Source organism: Tursiops truncatus, chromosome 8 (genome assembly GCF_011762595.2).
Source record: "Tursiops truncatus isolate mTurTru1 chromosome 8, mTurTru1.mat.Y, whole genome shotgun sequence".
Lineage (NCBI taxonomy): Eukaryota > Metazoa > Chordata > Mammalia > Artiodactyla > Delphinidae > Tursiops > Tursiops truncatus.
In genome coordinates this window covers 64,238,732-64,256,171 of record NC_047041.1, presented here as the reverse complement: position 1 = coordinate 64,256,171, position 17,440 = coordinate 64,238,732, and the positions used below count along the sequence as shown (strand labels likewise).

The 17,440-nt window shown below is 43.2% G+C and overlaps 1 protein-coding gene and 1 pseudogene across 4 annotated transcripts in view; one reads left to right on the top strand and one right to left on the bottom strand.

The window, feature by feature from the left end:
- GALNT18 (polypeptide N-acetylgalactosaminyltransferase 18) overlaps positions 1-17,440 on the top strand; it is a 350,962-nt gene that overhangs the window by 326,066 nt on the left and 7,456 nt on the right. The window contains exon 11 of one of the 4 annotated variants that reach the window (XM_073808621.1): positions 2,398-2,645. The exons of 2 other annotated variants lie outside the window; for them this stretch is intronic. In XM_073808621.1, the coding sequence (XP_073664722.1) occupies positions 2,398-2,448 (51 nt within the window). In that variant the 3' untranslated portion in view covers positions 2,449-2,645. One more of the 4 variants, XM_019948182.3, reaches the window with a different exon arrangement.
- Positions 2,455-3,012, bottom strand: LOC141279289 (muskelin pseudogene; annotated as a pseudogene).

Genomic DNA, 17,440 nt, shown 5'->3' with positions numbered 1-17,440 from the left:
TTTAAATTTATTTATCAAACTTTTATATAGTGCTTACTGTGCGCCACATACTACTGTAACTGCTGTCTAAATATTACTTAATCCTCATGACCTTGCTGTCAGGTACTTTACCATCCCCATTCTACGGTTGAGGAAACTGAGGCACAGAGAGATTATGTAATTTGTCCAAGGTCAAATCAGGCTTCTGCCTCTAGGGCCCACACTTTAAACCACCATGCTGTGGAGCCTTTGTCTTGCCTCTACAAAGCCCATGGATTGCTGCAGTGGGAATTTGGGGCTGCGGTCTCCCTGCCAAACCTTGTAGGTGTGTGTGAACTGGCTGGATTCCTGCTTCCTCAGCAAACTCCCTCCAGTCATCCTGCTGTCTCCATACCCCCCTTCACCTTTCCTTTTGCACTTGACGTTGCCATTACCCCATTTTCAGCCCAACGGCCGTCACAGCAAATCCCAGGCAGACTCTCACTCTGGCACAGGTGCGTCTCCTTTAAGAAAGACAAACACCAAAGCACTTTTTGAATAGACTGTTGAATATTCATAATACAGAAAGACCACTTTCCTCTACAAAAAGACTTAATCTCGGGGTTTCTTTAACTAGCACTAACATTCCACCCATGCTTTGAATTATCTGATTACTAATCATTAACTACTTAACCTGGGAACTCCCGAGCCCACTGTGCTTAAAGCCACAGACCCACTGGGCTACTTGCCCGTAGAAAATTAATTAGAACGGAGAGTGGAACGGGAGCTCTGAAATAAGCAGAGTCTTATTCAGTCCACACACAGCCTCCTCATAAACACCGTGACTGCAAACGTGAGCTCAGCCCAGCTGCTTCATATCCTCTACCTCAAGGTGGTGAGTGCGAGTGACAGCCAGGCCTCATCCTTTCCCCAGAGAGGGTGACGGTTTGCTTGTGGTCCCCCGACTGTGATCCCTGGACCAGTACCACCAGCAGCTGAGACACTCGGGAGCTTAAAAAGGCACATCTTGGGCCCCATCGCAGACCCGTAGGGTCAGAAGGTGGGCCCCAGTGATCTGTGGTATCACAAGTCCTCCAGGGACTGTCTAATCCATTTACCCAACCCACATCCCCAGGAGGAACCGGGAAGGTTGGTCTGGTGCTTGAGGTCCCACCTCTAGCTGCTACAGACACGCCTTGGGGAAACAGGAAGAGAGGAGGTGCATGGCTGTGTAACCTGGGGTGCCTCAGCCCAAGGCGCTCATGGACCACGGCTCCACATGCCCGCCAGGCATATAGTCAGCGCTCTGTGTCTGAGTGCCCCACAGTGCTCCGGTGCCTTTTGCAAATGAGAAGACTGAAGCCCATGGTGGCTCAGCCCCTTACCAGGGTCACGGCCGGGGAGAGCCGCCAGAGACAAGGCTGGAGCAGAGTCCCGTGTTCGCTGCTTCCGCTCATCCCACCTCTGATGCCGTTTCTAGTCTCCAGAGAGGCTCGGAAGGAGAAGGACCTAGGCTGGGGGCTGGGAACCGAGCTCTCGGAATTATTATTAGCCTTCTTAATTTCATACATTCAGCTTTCCATTTTTTTTTTAATGGAAAGTATACCGATTTCACTTTATTAGCCTAATTTCAGAATGGGATCAGGACTATGGGGTTGAGGTCAGGTGTGAAGGAAGAGGGTTAAAATTTGTGACAGCAAAGATCCCTTCAAAATTCTGGTGCAGTCCTCAGTCACTGCAGCCTAATGGTCAGTCAATAGAGTTGAAATCCAGAATACTGAAAGCAGACTCCTGTGCTCCATTTCTGTCCAGGTACTCGTCAGTCACAGTGTGATGAGGTCCACCAGGTTGCCTTTAGGAGGAGTCATGCTGTCAGGAAAGAAATTTACTAAGGTGTCAAACAGCTGAGTTCTTTGAGCACAGGTGTGATCCACATTGGAAAAGCCTAGAGCTGTGAAATCTGAACCAGATTTAAACAGAGCTGAAGCTAGCAGCTGAAACTCTTTTGTCTCTTCTGGGTCTGAATGATCCACATTTATATAAAGATCATTTTGTAGATATTTCAGAGCACTAAGGGGATCCATTTGGGCCTTCTCTTCAAACCCGTGTTTTCTTATGAGGTACTTGCAATGCTCAGTAAGTAATCTTTTGAAGGCCTACACAATTTCAGTGACAAGAAGTCATCTAATCTCATCTTTGGGGACCAAGATTTTCCTGGATTCCCACCAAATAAATAATGAACCTTGTGTAGCTCATCGTATACAAGCTGATGGGCAGATCTTGGACATGGTTCTTCCTCCTGAAGACTTTTACTTGGAGTATCCTTTGCAGCTTGATCATTCTTAGAGACGCAAGACCAACTATTCCTTACAATGTCATAAATCCAGAATGAATTTCTGACATTCTCTTCCCTCTTTTGCTTGTCTTTGCTGAGTCCAGATAAGACATGTATTTCATCCAGTTCTGGATCAAGGGTTGCTCTCTGTGTGAATCCTGTCATTGGAACTGATGATCAAACACCAGTTTCGGTCCTCCATCAGCAGTATCCTCCCTGAGTAACATCCATGTGTTTGTGTCAATGTCGTAACGATAGAAATCACTTTTCAGAGATTTGCTGTTCTTCACAGAGGAATCCGAATAACGCCCTGGCGTGTAGACTTGCCTTCGTTGAATGTCAATGCACATTTTATGACACGATCTAGCACTAGGACCATTCTCTTTCTCAGTGTCTCTAGAGATACCTGTCCATTGGTTCCCTTTCACACTGTATGCCCAGAAGTCGGCAAGATCTTGTGTTCCATCCCAGCCACCAAACAAATAAACAGTCTCTGTTTGAACATCAATAACCATCTGATGGCCTCCTCTCATTCCTGGTCGGTTATCTTCTCCATCACCTTTGGTACTTTTGGGAATGATTTGACTCCATCGTGGCTTATATTCCTGTTGACTGATACACTGATTGAACAAGCCATCATTTACAGCTTTTTCAATCAGTTCTTCACAAGCATCAAAATCACCCTTCAGTACCAATTTATCGTGCAGATCTGTTAACATGGGATGTTCCAGGGCAATCTTGGTTTTCTTTTGCAGTGATTCAAAGGCCTCTGTATAGTTATGTTGTCTGAAGTGTTTTAGGCAAAGGCGAATAGCTTCCTGTTCACGGTACTACTTACTATACCAGTTGAGACAGGGTTGTACTACATGGGGATCATCAATGCCACTAAGTTCAGCATACCAGATGCTAAGGTTAAAGCTGGGGCCCCATGATAAGAGTGGAACTATTTAATGAATCGACAAGGAAACATCTGTTCATCAATTTTATGCTTCAAGGTAAATGTTTCTTTGTTATAATCATTCTTTAAGCCACTGGACAATAGCTTTGTCATGTTTTCTTCATTCATTCCACCAAAGACTTTAAATTTCTTCAAACTGCAGACATGCGTTTTCTCGTATTTTCCAAATGTGATATTCTGGACTATAGCAGGCCTTTCAAGCTTCAGAATCAAGTACTGGGGAGGGTAGCTGCTCTCTGTAGACCACCGTGAAGGCTGGTCATTTGGCTTATCCACTAAAATGTTCATTACCCCCAAGTACCTTCCTTCTGAACAATGCCTTCACATAAGTATTCCCGTGAAAGTTTCAGGAAGGTAGGTGGAGGAGAAGGAGCTCCACTTGTGTAGCGCGCAGGGCAGAAGCCGGCACTCGGGCCCCGCCAGCCGCCATCTTGTCAGCACCGTAGCGACCGCTGCACATTTTCTTTTTTTTTTTTTGATGCTGTTTCCATACTTAACTTGGTTTCCATTCCAGTTAAGCTCTCTGTGTGCTGTGGTATCCCTCCTGCCAGGTTTAATTGCCCTTATTTAAATTCTTTAATTAAAAGTATTGTGTTTCCAGATCCTATAGTTTTAAGTATTACACGAATCATTTAGACGACTGGACTAATAAACCAAGCCACTGTGCCCTTCACCGAGGGCGGGGCCAGCCAGGGCCCCTGCATCCAGCCCCCGCCCACTTGTGTGAGGACCAGAGCCTGCTGACAGGTGGCCCTGCTTCCTTCCTTCCTCCCAGGCTCTGCGTTGCACACAGCAGCCAGGGGGACCCGGTTAGCATGTCAGTCCGACCCTGCAGCGGCCCGTTCTGTCACCAGGTGAACAGCCGAAGTCCGTTCGCACAAGATGCCCCTCCCTCCCCTCTTGGGCCTCATCTCCCACCCCCGCCCCGTGCTGTTCCCTGTGCACACCAGGCCTCTGCTGGTGCAGGAACTGCACTCTGGGGCACAGGACTCCCCCAGATACACCTGGGCTCCTCCTCGTTCATGTCCTTGCCCAGCTCTCATCTTCTCAGGGGGGATCACCGCAACAGCCTCCTGCTCTCAGCACCACTCCGGTACCCTCACAACCTCCCGGTCTTAGTCCATCCATGCTGCTATAACAAGAAAGGACCAGAGACTGGGAAGCTTGAACAACAGACATTTATCTCCCACAGTTCTGGAGACTGGAAAGTACAAGATCATGGTGCCAGCAGATCTGGCGTCTCACACCTTCTCACTGTGTCCTCACGAGGCAGAGGGAAAGAGGTCATCCCTCCTGTGACTCTTCTTGTAAGGGTACTAATTCCATCATGAGGGCTCCACCCCATGACCTAATTACCTCCCAAAGGCCCCACCTCTCATCACACTGGTGATCAGGGCTTCAACATATGAATTTTAAGCAGAAACATTGTCCACAGCACTGCTCTACATTTTTGTGCACAATCTTAGCACCTCTAACACACTATAGAATTTACCATTTGCTCCCCCTCCTGGAATATAGTCTCCACAAAGACAAAGATCTTCGCCTGTTTAGTCACTGATGTATCTCAGTGGGTGGGAACTGCTCCTGGCATGTGGTAGGCACTCATTAAATATTGGATGGATGGATAGATGGATAAATCATGTCTTTGCAGAGAGCTCTCAAAAGAACTAGACCAACCTGACTCCCCAGAGCCCTTGAAGCTCTTCAGATGACCTTCCACCCCAGGCAATGGGACACCAGCAGCTCTCGGTCTAGTCTACTACCTTGAGGCAGGTGTGAGGTGGGATAAATGGAGGGGAGGGTGTGGCCACTCATCCTAGTGAGGAACAGCGAACGGGGCAGACCCAGGTTCTCAGCCTGGCTCTACCACTGACTGACCATGTGACCCCCACCTCTCTGAGCCTCAGTCTCCAGTTCTACAAAATGGGGATAATTATCATCTCCACCGCTCAGGGTTATTGTGAAGAACACTTGAGATTGAGTGTGTGAAGCATCTGACACACTGCTGGGGACATGGTAAATAAGCCTTGACTGTAACTACTTTTACCTCAGGGCCAGAGCCCGCAGGTAGAGGTAAGGATGGTAATACCACTAGGCTGCTCCCAAAGGCGCTGAGCTCACCAGGAAGGGACTGAATCGAGAACAGGAAGGCTCCTTTGCAATTTTGGTGAATGGCATTTGGCCGGAGAGCGGGTGAGAGCCCAGAGTTTGCTCAGTGAGAGAGGCTGAGGTCCAGGAAGGAAGACGGGAGGGAGACTGGCCAGTGGCTCCAGCACCAAAAGGTGGGATGGCTCCTCTCTCCGTATCCCACATACGTCCCAAGACGTATTCCAGGCCTCCAAGGTGGTCTTACTACTCTATTCTAGAAGATTCTCCTCTCAGAGCCTTTGGGGAGGGTGCTTTCTTGACCTCATTCTCCACCCTCCCTACAGGCCCAGATGCCCTCACTGAGGTTGTGTCTCCTTCACAGCCCTGCTCTTGGCCTCACTCCGTTTCCTCCAGCGCCTTCCCGGAGGACACAGCCTGTTTCTGCCTCAGGGTCCCTGTGCTTCCTGTCTCTAGGGTGCTGAGGGCACAGCTGGGCCAGGATAGGGCCTGGAAAGTGCCATATTTTTTTTTTCTGTTTTATTATTTATTTTTTTTACATCTTTATTGGGGTATAATTGCTTTACAATGGTGTGTTAGTTTCTGCTTTATAACAAAGTGAATCAGTTATACATATACATATGTTCCCATATCTCTTCCCGCTTGCGTCTCCCTCCCTCCCACCCTCCCTATCCCACCCCTCTAGGTGGACACAAAGCGCCGAGCTGATCTCCCTGTGCTACGCGGCTGCTTCCCACTAGCTATCTACCTTACTTTTGGTAGTGTATATATGTCCATGACTCTCTCTCGCTTTCTCCCAGCTTACCCTTCCCCCTCCCCATATCCTCAAGTCCATTCTCTAGTATGTCTGTGTCTTTATTCCTGTTTTACCCCTAGGTTCTTCATGACATTTTTTTTTCTTAAATTCCATATATATGTGTTAGCATACGGTATTTGTCTTTTTCTTTCTGACTTACTTCACTCTGTATGACAGACTCTAGGTCTATCCACCTCGTTACAAATAGCTCAATTTCGTTTCTTTTTATGGCTGAGTAATATTCCATTGTGTATATGTGCCACATCTTCTTTATCCATTCATCTGATGATGGACACTTAGTTTGTTTCCATCTCTGGGCTATTGGAAATAGAGCTGCAATGAACATTTTGGTACATGACTCTTTTTGAATTATGGTTTTCTCAGGGTATATGCCCAGTAGTGGGATTGCTGGGTCATATGGTAGTTCTATTTGTAGTTTTTTTTTTTTTTTTTTTTTTTTTTTTTTTTTTTTTTTTTTAACATCTTTATTGGGGTATAATTGCTTTACAATGGTGTGTTAGTTTCTGCTTTATAACAAAGTGAATCAGTCATACATAAACATATGTTCCCATATGTCTTCCCTGTTGTGTCTCCCTCCCTCCCACCCTCCCCATCCCACCCCTCCAGGCTGTCACAAAGCACCGAGCCAATATCCCTGTGCCATGCGGCTGCTTCCCACTAGCTATCTACCTTACTACGTTTGTTAGCGTGTATATGCCCATGACTCTCTCTCGCCCTGTCACAGCTCACCCTTCCCCCTCCCCATAACCTCAAGTCCGTTCTCTAAGAGGTCTGCGTCTTTATTCCTGCTTTACCCCTAGGTTCTTCATGACATTTTTTTCTTAAATTCCATATATATGTGTTAGCATACGGTATTTGTCTTTTTCTTTCTGACTTACTTCACTCTGTATGACAGACTCTAGGTCTATCCACCTCATTACAAATAGGTCAATTTCGTTTCTTTTTATGGCTGAGTAATATTCCATTGTATATATGTGCCACATCTTCTTTATCCATTCATCCGATGACGGGCACTTAGGTTGTTTCCATCTCCGGGCTATTGTAAATAGAGCTGCAATGAACATTTTGGTACATGACTCTTTTTGAATTTTGGTTTTCTCAGGGTATATGCCCAGTAGTGGGATTGCTGGGTCATATGGTAGTTCTATTTGTAGTTTTTTAAGGAACCTCCATACTGTTCTCCACAGTGGCTGTATCAATTTACATTCCCACCAACAGTGTAAGAGGGTTCCCTTTTCTCCACACCCTCTCCAGCATTTATTGTTTCTAGATTTTTTGATGATGGCCATTCTGACTGGTGTGAGATGATATTTCATTGTAGTTTTGATTTGCATTTCTCTAATGATTAGCGATGTTGAGCATTCTTTCATGTGTTTGTTGGCAGTCTGTATATCTTCTTTGGAGAAATGTCTATTTAGGTCTTCTGCCCATTTTTGGATTGGGTTGTTTGTTTTTTTGTTACTAAGCTGCATGAGCTGCTTATAAATTTCGGAGATTAATCCTTTGTCGGTTGCTTCATTTGCAAATATTTTCTCCCATTCTGAGGGTTGTCTTTTGGTCTTCTTTATGGTTTCCTTTGCTGTGAAAAAGCTTTGAAGTTTCATTAGGTCCCATTTGTTTATTTTTCTTTTTATTTCCATTCCTCTAGGAGGTGGGTCAAAAAGGACCTTGCTGTGATTTATGTCATAGAGTGTCTTGCCTAAGTTTTCCTCTAAGAGTTTGATACCTTCTGGCCTTACACTTAGGTCTTTAATCCATTTTGAGCTTATTTTTGTGTATGGTGTTAGGGAGTGATCTAATCTCATACTTTTACATGTAGCTGTCCAGTTTTCCCAGCACCACTTATTGAATAGGCTGTCCTTTCTCCACTGTACATTCCTGCCTCCTTTATCAAAGATAAGGTGACCATATGTGCTTGGGTTTATCTCTGGGCTTTCTATCCTGTTCCATTGATCTATCTTTCTGTTTTTGTGCCAGTACCATATTGTCTTTTTTTTTTTTTTCATTTTAACATCTTTATTGGAGTATAATTGCTTTACAATGGTATGTTAGTTTCAGCTTCACAACAAAATGAATCAGTTATATATATACATATGTTCCCATATCTCTTCCCGCTTGCGTCTCCCTCCCTCCCATCCTCCCTATCCCACCCCTCCAGGCGGTCACAAAGCACCGAGCTGATCTCCCTGTGCTATGCAGCTGCTTCCCACTAGCTATCTACCTTACGTTTGGTAGTGTGTATATGTCCATGCCTCTTTCTCGCTTCGTCACCGTTTACCCTTCCCCCTCCCCATAGCCTCAAGTCCATCCTCTAGTAAGTCTGTGTCTTTATTCCTGCCTTACCCCTAGGTTCTTCATGACATTTTTTTTCCCCTTAAATTCCATATATATGTGTTAGCATACGGTATTTTCTTTTTCTTTCTGACTTACTTCACTCTGTATGACATACTCTAGGTCTATCCACCTCATTACAAATAGCTCAATATCGTTTCTTTTTATGGCTGAATAATATTCCATTGTATATATGTGCCACATCTTCTTTATCCATTCATCCGATGATGGGCACTTAGGTTGTTTCCATCTCCGGGCTATTGTAAATAGAGCTGCAATGAACATTTTGGTACATGATTCTTTTTGAATTTCGGTTTTCTCAGGGTATATGCCCAGTAGTGGGATTGCTGGGTCATATGGTAGTTCTATTTGTAGTTTTTTAAGGAACCTCCATACTGTTCTCCATAGTGGCTGAACTAATTCACATTCCCACCAGCAGTGCAAGGGTGTTCCCTTTTCTCCACACCCTCTCCAGCATTTATTGTTTCTAGATTTTTTGATGATGGCCATTCTGACTGGTGTGAGATGATATCTCGTAGTTTTGATTTGCATTTCTCTAATGATTAATGATGTTGAGCATTCTTTCATGTGTTTGTTGGCAGTCTGTATATCTTCTTTGGAGAAATGTCTATTTAGGTCTTCTGCCCATTTTTGGATTGGGTTGTTTGTTTTCTTGTTATTGAGCTGCATGAGCTGCTTGTAAATTTTGGAGATTAATCCTTTGTCGGTTGCTTCATTTGCAAATATTTTCTCCCATTCTGAGGGTTGTCTTTTGGTCTTGTTTATGGTTTCCTTTGCTGTGCAAAAGCTTTGAAGTTTCATTAGGTCCCATTTGTTTATTTTTGTTTTTATTTCCATTACTCTAGGAGGTGGGTCAGAAAGGCTCTTGCTGTGATTTATGTCATAGAGTGTTCTGCCTATGTTTTCCTCTAAGAGTTTGATAGTTTCTGGCCTTACATTTAGGTCTTTAATCCATTTTGAGCTTATTTTTGTGTATGGTGTTAGGGAGTGATCTAATCTCATACTTTTACATGTACCTGTCCAGTTTTCCCAGCACCACTTATTGAAGAGGCTGTCCTTTCTCCACTGTACATTACTGCCACCTTTATCAAAGATAAGGTGTCCATATGTCCATGGGTTTATCTCTGGGCTTTCTATCCTGTTCCATTGATCTATCTTTCTGTTTTTGTGCCAGTACCATACTGTCTTGATAACTGTAGCTTTGTAGTATAGTCTGAAGTCAGGGAGCCTGATTCCTCCAGTTCCTTCTTTCGTTCTCAAGATTGCTTTGGCTATTCGGGGTCTTTTGTGTTTCCATACAAATTGCAAAATTTTTTGTTCTATTTCTGTGAAAAATGCCCGTGGTAGTTTGATAGGGATTGCATTGAATCTATAGATTGCTTTGTGTAGTAGAGTCATTTTCACAATGTTGATTCTTCCAATCCAAGAACATGGTATATCTCTCCATCTATTTGTATCATCTTTAATTTCTTTCATCAGTGTCTTTTAATTTTCTGCATACAGGTCTTTTGTCTCCTTAGGTAGGTTTATTCCTAGATATTTTATTCTTTTTGTTGCAATGGTAAATGGGAGTGTTTTCTTGATTTCACTTTCAGATTTTTCATCATTAGTATATAGGAATGCCAGAGATTTCTGTGCATTAATTTTGTATCCTGCCACTTTACCAAATTCATTGATTAGCTCTAGTAGTTTTCTGGTAGCATCTTTAGGGTTCTCTATGTATAGGATCATGTCATCTGCAAACAGTGACAGCTTTACTTCTTTTCCGATTTGGATTCCTTTTATTTCCTTTTCTTCTCTGATTGCTGTGGCTAAAACTTCCAAAACTATGTTGAATAAGAGTGGTGAGAGTGGGCAACCTTGTCTTGTTCCTGATCTTAGTGGAAATGCTTTCAGTTCCTCACCATTGAGGACGATATTGGCTGTGGGTTTGTCATATATGGCCTTTATTATGTTGAGGAAAGTTCCCTCTGTGCCTACTTTCTGCAGGGTTTTTATCATAAATGGGTGTTGAATTTTGTCAAAAGCTTTCTCTGCATCTATTGAGATGATCATATGGTTTTTCTCCTTCAATTTGTTAATATGGTGTATCACGTTGATTGATTTGCGTATATTGAAGAATCCTTGCATTCCTGGAATAAACCCCACTTGATCATGGTGTATGATCTGTTTAATGTGCTGTTGGATTCTGTTTGCTAGTATTTTGTTGAGGATTTTTGCATCTATGTTCATCAGTGATATTGGCCAGTAGTTTTCTTTCTTTGTGACATCCTTGTCTGGTTTTGGTATCAGGGTGATGGTGGCCTCGTAGAATGAGTTGGGGAGTGTTCCTCCCTCTGCTGTATTTTGGAAGAGTCTGAGAAGGATAGGTGATAGCTCTTCTCTAAATGTTTGATAGAATTCGCCTGTGAAGCCATCTGGTCCTGGGCTTTTGCTTGTTGGAAGATTTTTAATCACAGTTTCAATTTCAGTTGTTGTGATTGGTCTGTTCATATTTTCTATTTCTTCCTGATTCAGTCTTGGCAGATTGTGCCTTTCTAAGAATTTGTCCATTTCTTCCAGGTTGTCCATTTTATTGGCATAGAGTTGCTTGTAGTAATCTCTCATGATCTTTTGTATTTCTGCAGTGTCAGTTGTTACTTCTCCTTTTTCATTTCTAATTCTATTGATTTGAGTCTTCTCCCTTTTTTTCTTGATGAGTCTGGCTAATGGTTTATGAATTTTGTTTATCCTTTCAAAGAACCAGCTTTTAGTTTTATTGATCTTTGCTATCGTTTCCTTCATTTCTTTTTCATTTATTTCTGATCTGATTTTTATGATTTCTTTCCTTCTGCTAACCTTGGGGTTTTTTTGTTCTTCTTTCTCTAATTGCTTTAGGTGCAAGGTTAGGTTGTTTATTCGAGATGTTTCCTGTTTCTTAAGGTAGGATTGTATTGCTATAAACTTCCCTCTTAGAACTGCTTTTGCTGCATCCCATAGATTTTGAGTCGTCTTGTCTCCATTGTCATTTGTTTCTAGGTATTTTTTGATTTCCTCTTTGATTTCTTCAGTGATCCCTTCGTTATTAAATAGTGTATTGTTTAGCTTCCATGTGTTTGTATTTTTTACAGATCTTTTCCTGTAATTGATATCGAGCCTCATAGCGTTGTGGTCGGAAAAGATACTTGATACAATTTCAATTTTCTTAAATTTACCAAGGCTTGATTTGTGACCCAAGATATGATCTATCCTGGAGAATGTTCCATGAGCACTTGAGAAAAATGTGTATTCTGTTGTTTTTGGATGGAATGTCCTATAAATATCAATTAACTCCATCTCGTTTAATGTATCATTTAAAGCTTGTGTTTCCTTATTTATTTTCATTTTGGATGATCTGTCCATTGGTGAAAGTGGGGTGTTAAAGTCCCCTACTATGAATGTGTTACTGTCGATTTCCCCTTTTATGACTGTCAGTATTTGCCTTATGTATTGAGGTGCTCCTATGTTGGGTGCATAAATATTTACAATTGTTATATCTTCTTCTTGGATCGATCCCTTGATCATTATGTAGTGTCCTTCTCTGTCTCTTCTAATAGTCTTTGTTTTAAAGTATATTTTGGCTGATATGAGAATTGCTACTCCAGCTTTCTTTTGGTTTCCATTTGCATGAAATACCTTTTTCCATCCCCTTACTTTCAGTCTGTATGTGTCTCTAGGTCTGAAGTGGGTCTCTTGTAGACAGCAAATATATGCGTCTTGTTTTTGTATCCATTTAGCCAATCTGTGTCTTTTGGTGGGAGCATTTAGTCCATTTACATTTAAGGTAATTATTGATATGTGTGTTCCCATTCCCATTTTCTTAATTGTTTTGGGTTCGTTATTGTAGGTCTTTTCCTTCTCTTGTGTTTCTTGCCTAGAGAAGTTCCTTTAGCAGTTGTTGTAGAGCTGGTTTGGTGGTGCTGAACTCTCTCAGCTTTTGCTTGTCTGTAAAGGTTTTAATTTCTCCATCAAATTTGAATGAGATCCTAGGTGGGTAGAGTAATCTTGGTTGCAGGTTTTTCTCCTTCAACACTTTCAATATGTCCTGCCACTCCCTTCTGGCTTGCAGAGTTTCTGCTGAAAGATCAGCTGTTAACCTTATGGGGATTCCCTTGTGTGTTATTTGTTGTTTTTCCCTTGCTGCTTTTAATATGTTTTCTTTGTATTTAATTTTTGACAGTTTGATTAATATGTGTCTTGGTGTATTTCTCCTTGGATTTATCCTGTATGGGACTCTCTGTGCTTCCTGGACTTGATTAACTATTTCCTTTCCCATATTAGGGAAGTTTTCAACTATAAATCTCTTTAAATATTTTCTCAGTCCCTTTCTTTTTTTCTTCTTCTTCTGGAACCCCTATAATTCGAATGTTGGTGCGTTTAATGTTGTCCCAGAGGTCTCTAAGACTGTCCTCTGTTCTTTTCATTTTTTTTTCTTTATTCTGCTCTGCAGTAGTTATTTCCACTATTTTATCTTCCAGGTCACTTATCCGTTCTTCTGCCTCAGTTATTCTGCTATTGATCCCATCTAGAGTATTTTTCATTTCATTTATTGTGTTGTTCATCATTGTTTGTTCATCCTTAGTTCATCTAGGTCCTTGTTAACTGAAGCTTGCATTTTGTCTATTCTATTTCCAAGATTTTGGATCATCTTTACTATCATTATTCTGAATTCTTTTTCAGGTAGACTGCCTATTTCCTCTTCATTTGTTAGGTGTGGTGGGTTTTTATCTTGCTCCTTCATCTGCTGTGTGTTTTTCTGTCTTTTCATTTTGCTTATCTTACTGTGTTTGGGGTCTCCTTTTTGCAGGCTGAAGGTTCGTAGTTCCTGTTGTTTTTAGTGTCTGTCCCCAGTGGCTAAGGTTGGTTCAGTGGGTTGTGTAGACTTCCTGGTGGAGGGAACTAGTGCCTGTGTTGTGGTGGATGAGGCTGGATCTTGTCTTTCGGTGGGCAGGTCCATGTCTGGTGGTGTGTTTTGGGGTGTCTGTAGACTTATTATGATTTTGGGCAGCCTCTCTGCTAATGGGTGGGGTTGTGTTCCTGTCTTGCTAGTTGTTTGGCATAGGATGTCCAGCACTGTAGCTTGCTGGTTATTGAGTGAAGCTGGGTGCTAGCATTGAGATGGAGATCTCTGGGAGATTTTCGCCGTTTGATATTATGTGCAGCTGGGAGGCCTCTTGTGGACCAGTGTCCTGAAGTTGGCTCTCCCACTTCAGAGGCACAGCACTGACTCCTGGCTGCAGCACCAAGAGCCTTTCATCCACAGGGCTCCTTAATTTGGGATGATTCGTTGTCTATTCAGGTATTCCACAGATGCAGGGTACATCAAGTTGATTGTGGAGCTTTAATCCGCTGCTTCTGAGGCTGCTGGGAGAGATTTCCCTTTCTCTTCTTTGTTCTCACAGCTCCCAGGGGCTCAGCTTTGGATTTGGCCCCGCCTGTGCGCGCAGGTCGCCGGAGGGCGTCTGTTCTTTGCTCAGACAGGACGGGGCCAAAGGAGCCGCTGATTCGGAGGCTCTGGCTCACTCAGGCCGGGGGGCAGGGAGGGCCACGGAGCGTGGGGCAGGCCTGCGGCGGCAGAGGCCGACGTGACGTTGCTAGCCTGAGATGCGCCGTGCGCTCCCCCGGGGGAGCTGTCCCTGGATCCCGGGACCCTGGCAGTGGCGGGCTGCACAGGCTCCCCGCAAGGGGACGTGGATAGCGACCTGTGTTTGCACACAGGCCTCCTGGTGGTGGCAGCAGCAGCCCTAGCGTCCCATGTCTGTCTCTGGGCTCCGCACTCCCAGCCGCGGCTCATGCCCGTCTCCGGAGCCCTCCCAAGCAGAGTTCCCAATCCCCTCCCCTCGTGCACCAGGAAACAAAGAGGGAAGAAAAAGTCTCCTGCCTACTTGGCAGGTCCAGACCTTTCCCCGGACTCCCTTCCGGCCAGCTGCGGTGCACCAACGCCGCGCAGGCTGTGTTCATGCCACCAACCCCGGTCCTCTCCCGGTGCTCCGACAGAAGCCGGAGCCTCAGCTCCCAGCCCCGCCTGCCCCGGCGGGCGAGCAGACAAGCCCCTCGGCCGGTGAGCGCCGGTCGGCCCGATCCTCTGCGCTGTAATCTCTCCGCCCTGCCCTCCGCACCCCTGCCGCCGCGCTCCCCTCCGCGGCTCCCAAGCTCCCCCATTCCGCCACCCGAAGTCTCCGCCCGCGAAGGGGCCCCTAGTGCGTGGACACCTCTCCCCCCTCACAGCTCCCCCTCGCTTGCGCAGGACCCGTCCCTATCCCTCTGTCTCTGTTTAGTGTTTTCTTTTGCCCTAACCAGGTACGTGGGGGGTTCCCTGCCCTTTGGGAGGTCCGAGGTCCTCTGCCAGCGCTCAGCAGGTGCTCCGCAGGAGTTGTTCCACGCGTAGATGCACCTCCGGTGCATCTGTGGGGAGGAAGGTGATCTCCGCGTCCCACTCCTCCGCCATCCTCCCGGAAGTCCTCCATATTGTCTTGATTACTGTAGCTTTGTAGTATAGTCTGAAGTCAGGGAGCCTGATACCTCCAGCTCCGTTTTTCATTCTCAAGATTGCTTCAGCTATTCGGGGTCTTTTGTGTTTCCATAAATTGTGAAATTTTTTGTTCTAGTTCTGTGAAAAATGCCAGTGGTAGTTTGATGGGGATTGCATTGAATCTGTAGATTGCTTTGTGTAGTAGAGTCATTTTCACAATGTTGATTCTTCCAATCCAAGAACATGGTATATCTCTCCATCTATTTGTATCATCTTTAATTTCTTTCATCAGTGTCTTTTAATTTTCTGCATACAGGTCTTTTGTCTCCTTAGGTAGGTTTATTCCTAGACATTTTATTCTTTTTGTTGCAATGGTAAATGGGAGTGTTTTCTTGATTTCACTTTCAGATTTTTCATCATTAGTATATAGGAATGCCAGAGATTTCTGTGCATTAATTTTGTATCCTGCCACTTTACCAAATTCATTGATTAGCTCTAGTAGTTTTCTGGTAGCATCTTTAGGGTTCTCTATGTATAGGATCATGTCATCTGCAAACAGTGACAGCTTTACTTCTTTTCCGATTTGGATTCCTTTTATTTCCTTTTCTTCTCTGATTGCTGTGGCTAAAACTTCCAAAACTATGTTGAATAAGAGTGGTGAGAGTGGGCAACTTTGTCTTGTTCCTGATCTTAGTGGAAATGCTTTCAGTTTTTCACCATTGAGGATGATGTTGGCTGTGGGTTTGTCATATATGGCCTTTATTATGTTGAGGAAAGTTCTCTCTATGCCTACTTTCTACAGGATTTTTATCATAAATGGGTGTTGGATTTTGTCAAAAGCTTTTTCTGCATCTATTGAGATGATCATATGGTTTTTCTCCTTCAATTTGTTAATATGGTGTATCACGTTGATTGATTTGCGTATATTGAAGAATCCTTGCATTCCTGGAATAAACCCCACTTGATCATGGTGTATGACCCTTTTAATGTGCTGTTGGATTCTGTTTGCTAGTATTTTGTTGAGGATTTTTGCATCTATGTTCATCAGTGATATTCGCCTGTAGTTTTCTTTCTTTGTGACATCCTTGTCTGGTTTTGGTATCAAGGTGATGGTGGCCTCATAGAAGGAATTTGGGAGTGTTCCTCCCTCTGCTATATTTTGGAAGAGTTTAAGAAGGATAGGTGTTAGCACTTCTCTAAATGTTTGATAGAAATCACCTGTGAAGCCATCTGGTCCTGGGCTTTTGTTTGCTGGAAGATTTTTAATCACAGTTTCAATTTCAGTGCTTGTGATTGGTCTGTTCATATTTTCTATTTCTTCCTGATTCAGTCTTGGCAGGTTGTGCATTCCTAAGAATTTGTCCATTTCTTCCAGATTGTCCATTTTATTGGCATAGAGTTGCTTGTAGTAATCTCTCATGATCTTTTGTATTTCTGCAGTGTCAGTTGTTACTTCTCCTTTTTCATTTCTAATTCTATTGATTTGAGTCTTCTCCCTTTTTTTCTTGATGAGTCTGGCTAATGGTTTATCTATTTTGTTTATCTTCTCAAAGAACCAGCTTTTAGTTTTATTGATCTTTGCTATTGTTTCCTTCATTTCTTTTTCATTTATTTCTGATCAGATTTTTATGATTTCTTTCCTTCTGCTAGCTTTGGGTTTTTTTTTGTTCTTCTTTCTCTAATTGCTTGAGGTGCAAGGTTAGGTTGTTTATTCGAGATGTTTCCTGCTTCTTAAGGTGGGCTTGTATTGCTATAAACTTCCCTCTTAGAACTGCTTTTGCTGCATCCCATAGGTTTGGGTCGTCGTGTCTCCATTGTCATTTGTTTCTAGGTATTTTTTGATTTCCTCTTTGATTTCTTCAGTGATCACTTCGTTATTAAGTAGTGTATTGTTTAGCTTCCATGTGTTTGTATTTTTTACAGATCTTTTCCTGTAATTGATATCTAGTCTCATAGCGTTGTGGTCGGAAAAGATACTTGATACAATTTCAATTTTCTTGTATTTACCAAGGCTTGATTTGTGACCCAAGATATGATCTATCCTGGAGAATGTTCCATGAGCACTTGAGAAAAATGTGTATCCTGTTGTTTTTGGATGGAGTGTCCTATAAATATCAATTAACTCCATCTTGTTTAATGTATCATTTAAAGCTTGTGTTTCCTTATTTATTTTCATTTTGGATGATCTGTCCATTGGTGAAAGTGGGTGTTAAAGTCCCCTACTATGAATGTGTTACTGTCGATTTCCTTTTTTATGGCTGTTAGTATTTGCCTTATGTATTGAGGTGCTTCTATGTTGGATGCATAAATATTTACAATTGTTATATCTTTTTCTTGGATTGATCCCTTGATCATTATGTAGTGTCCTTCTCTGTCTCTTCTAATAGTCTTTATTTTAAAGTCTATTTTGTCTGATATGAGAAT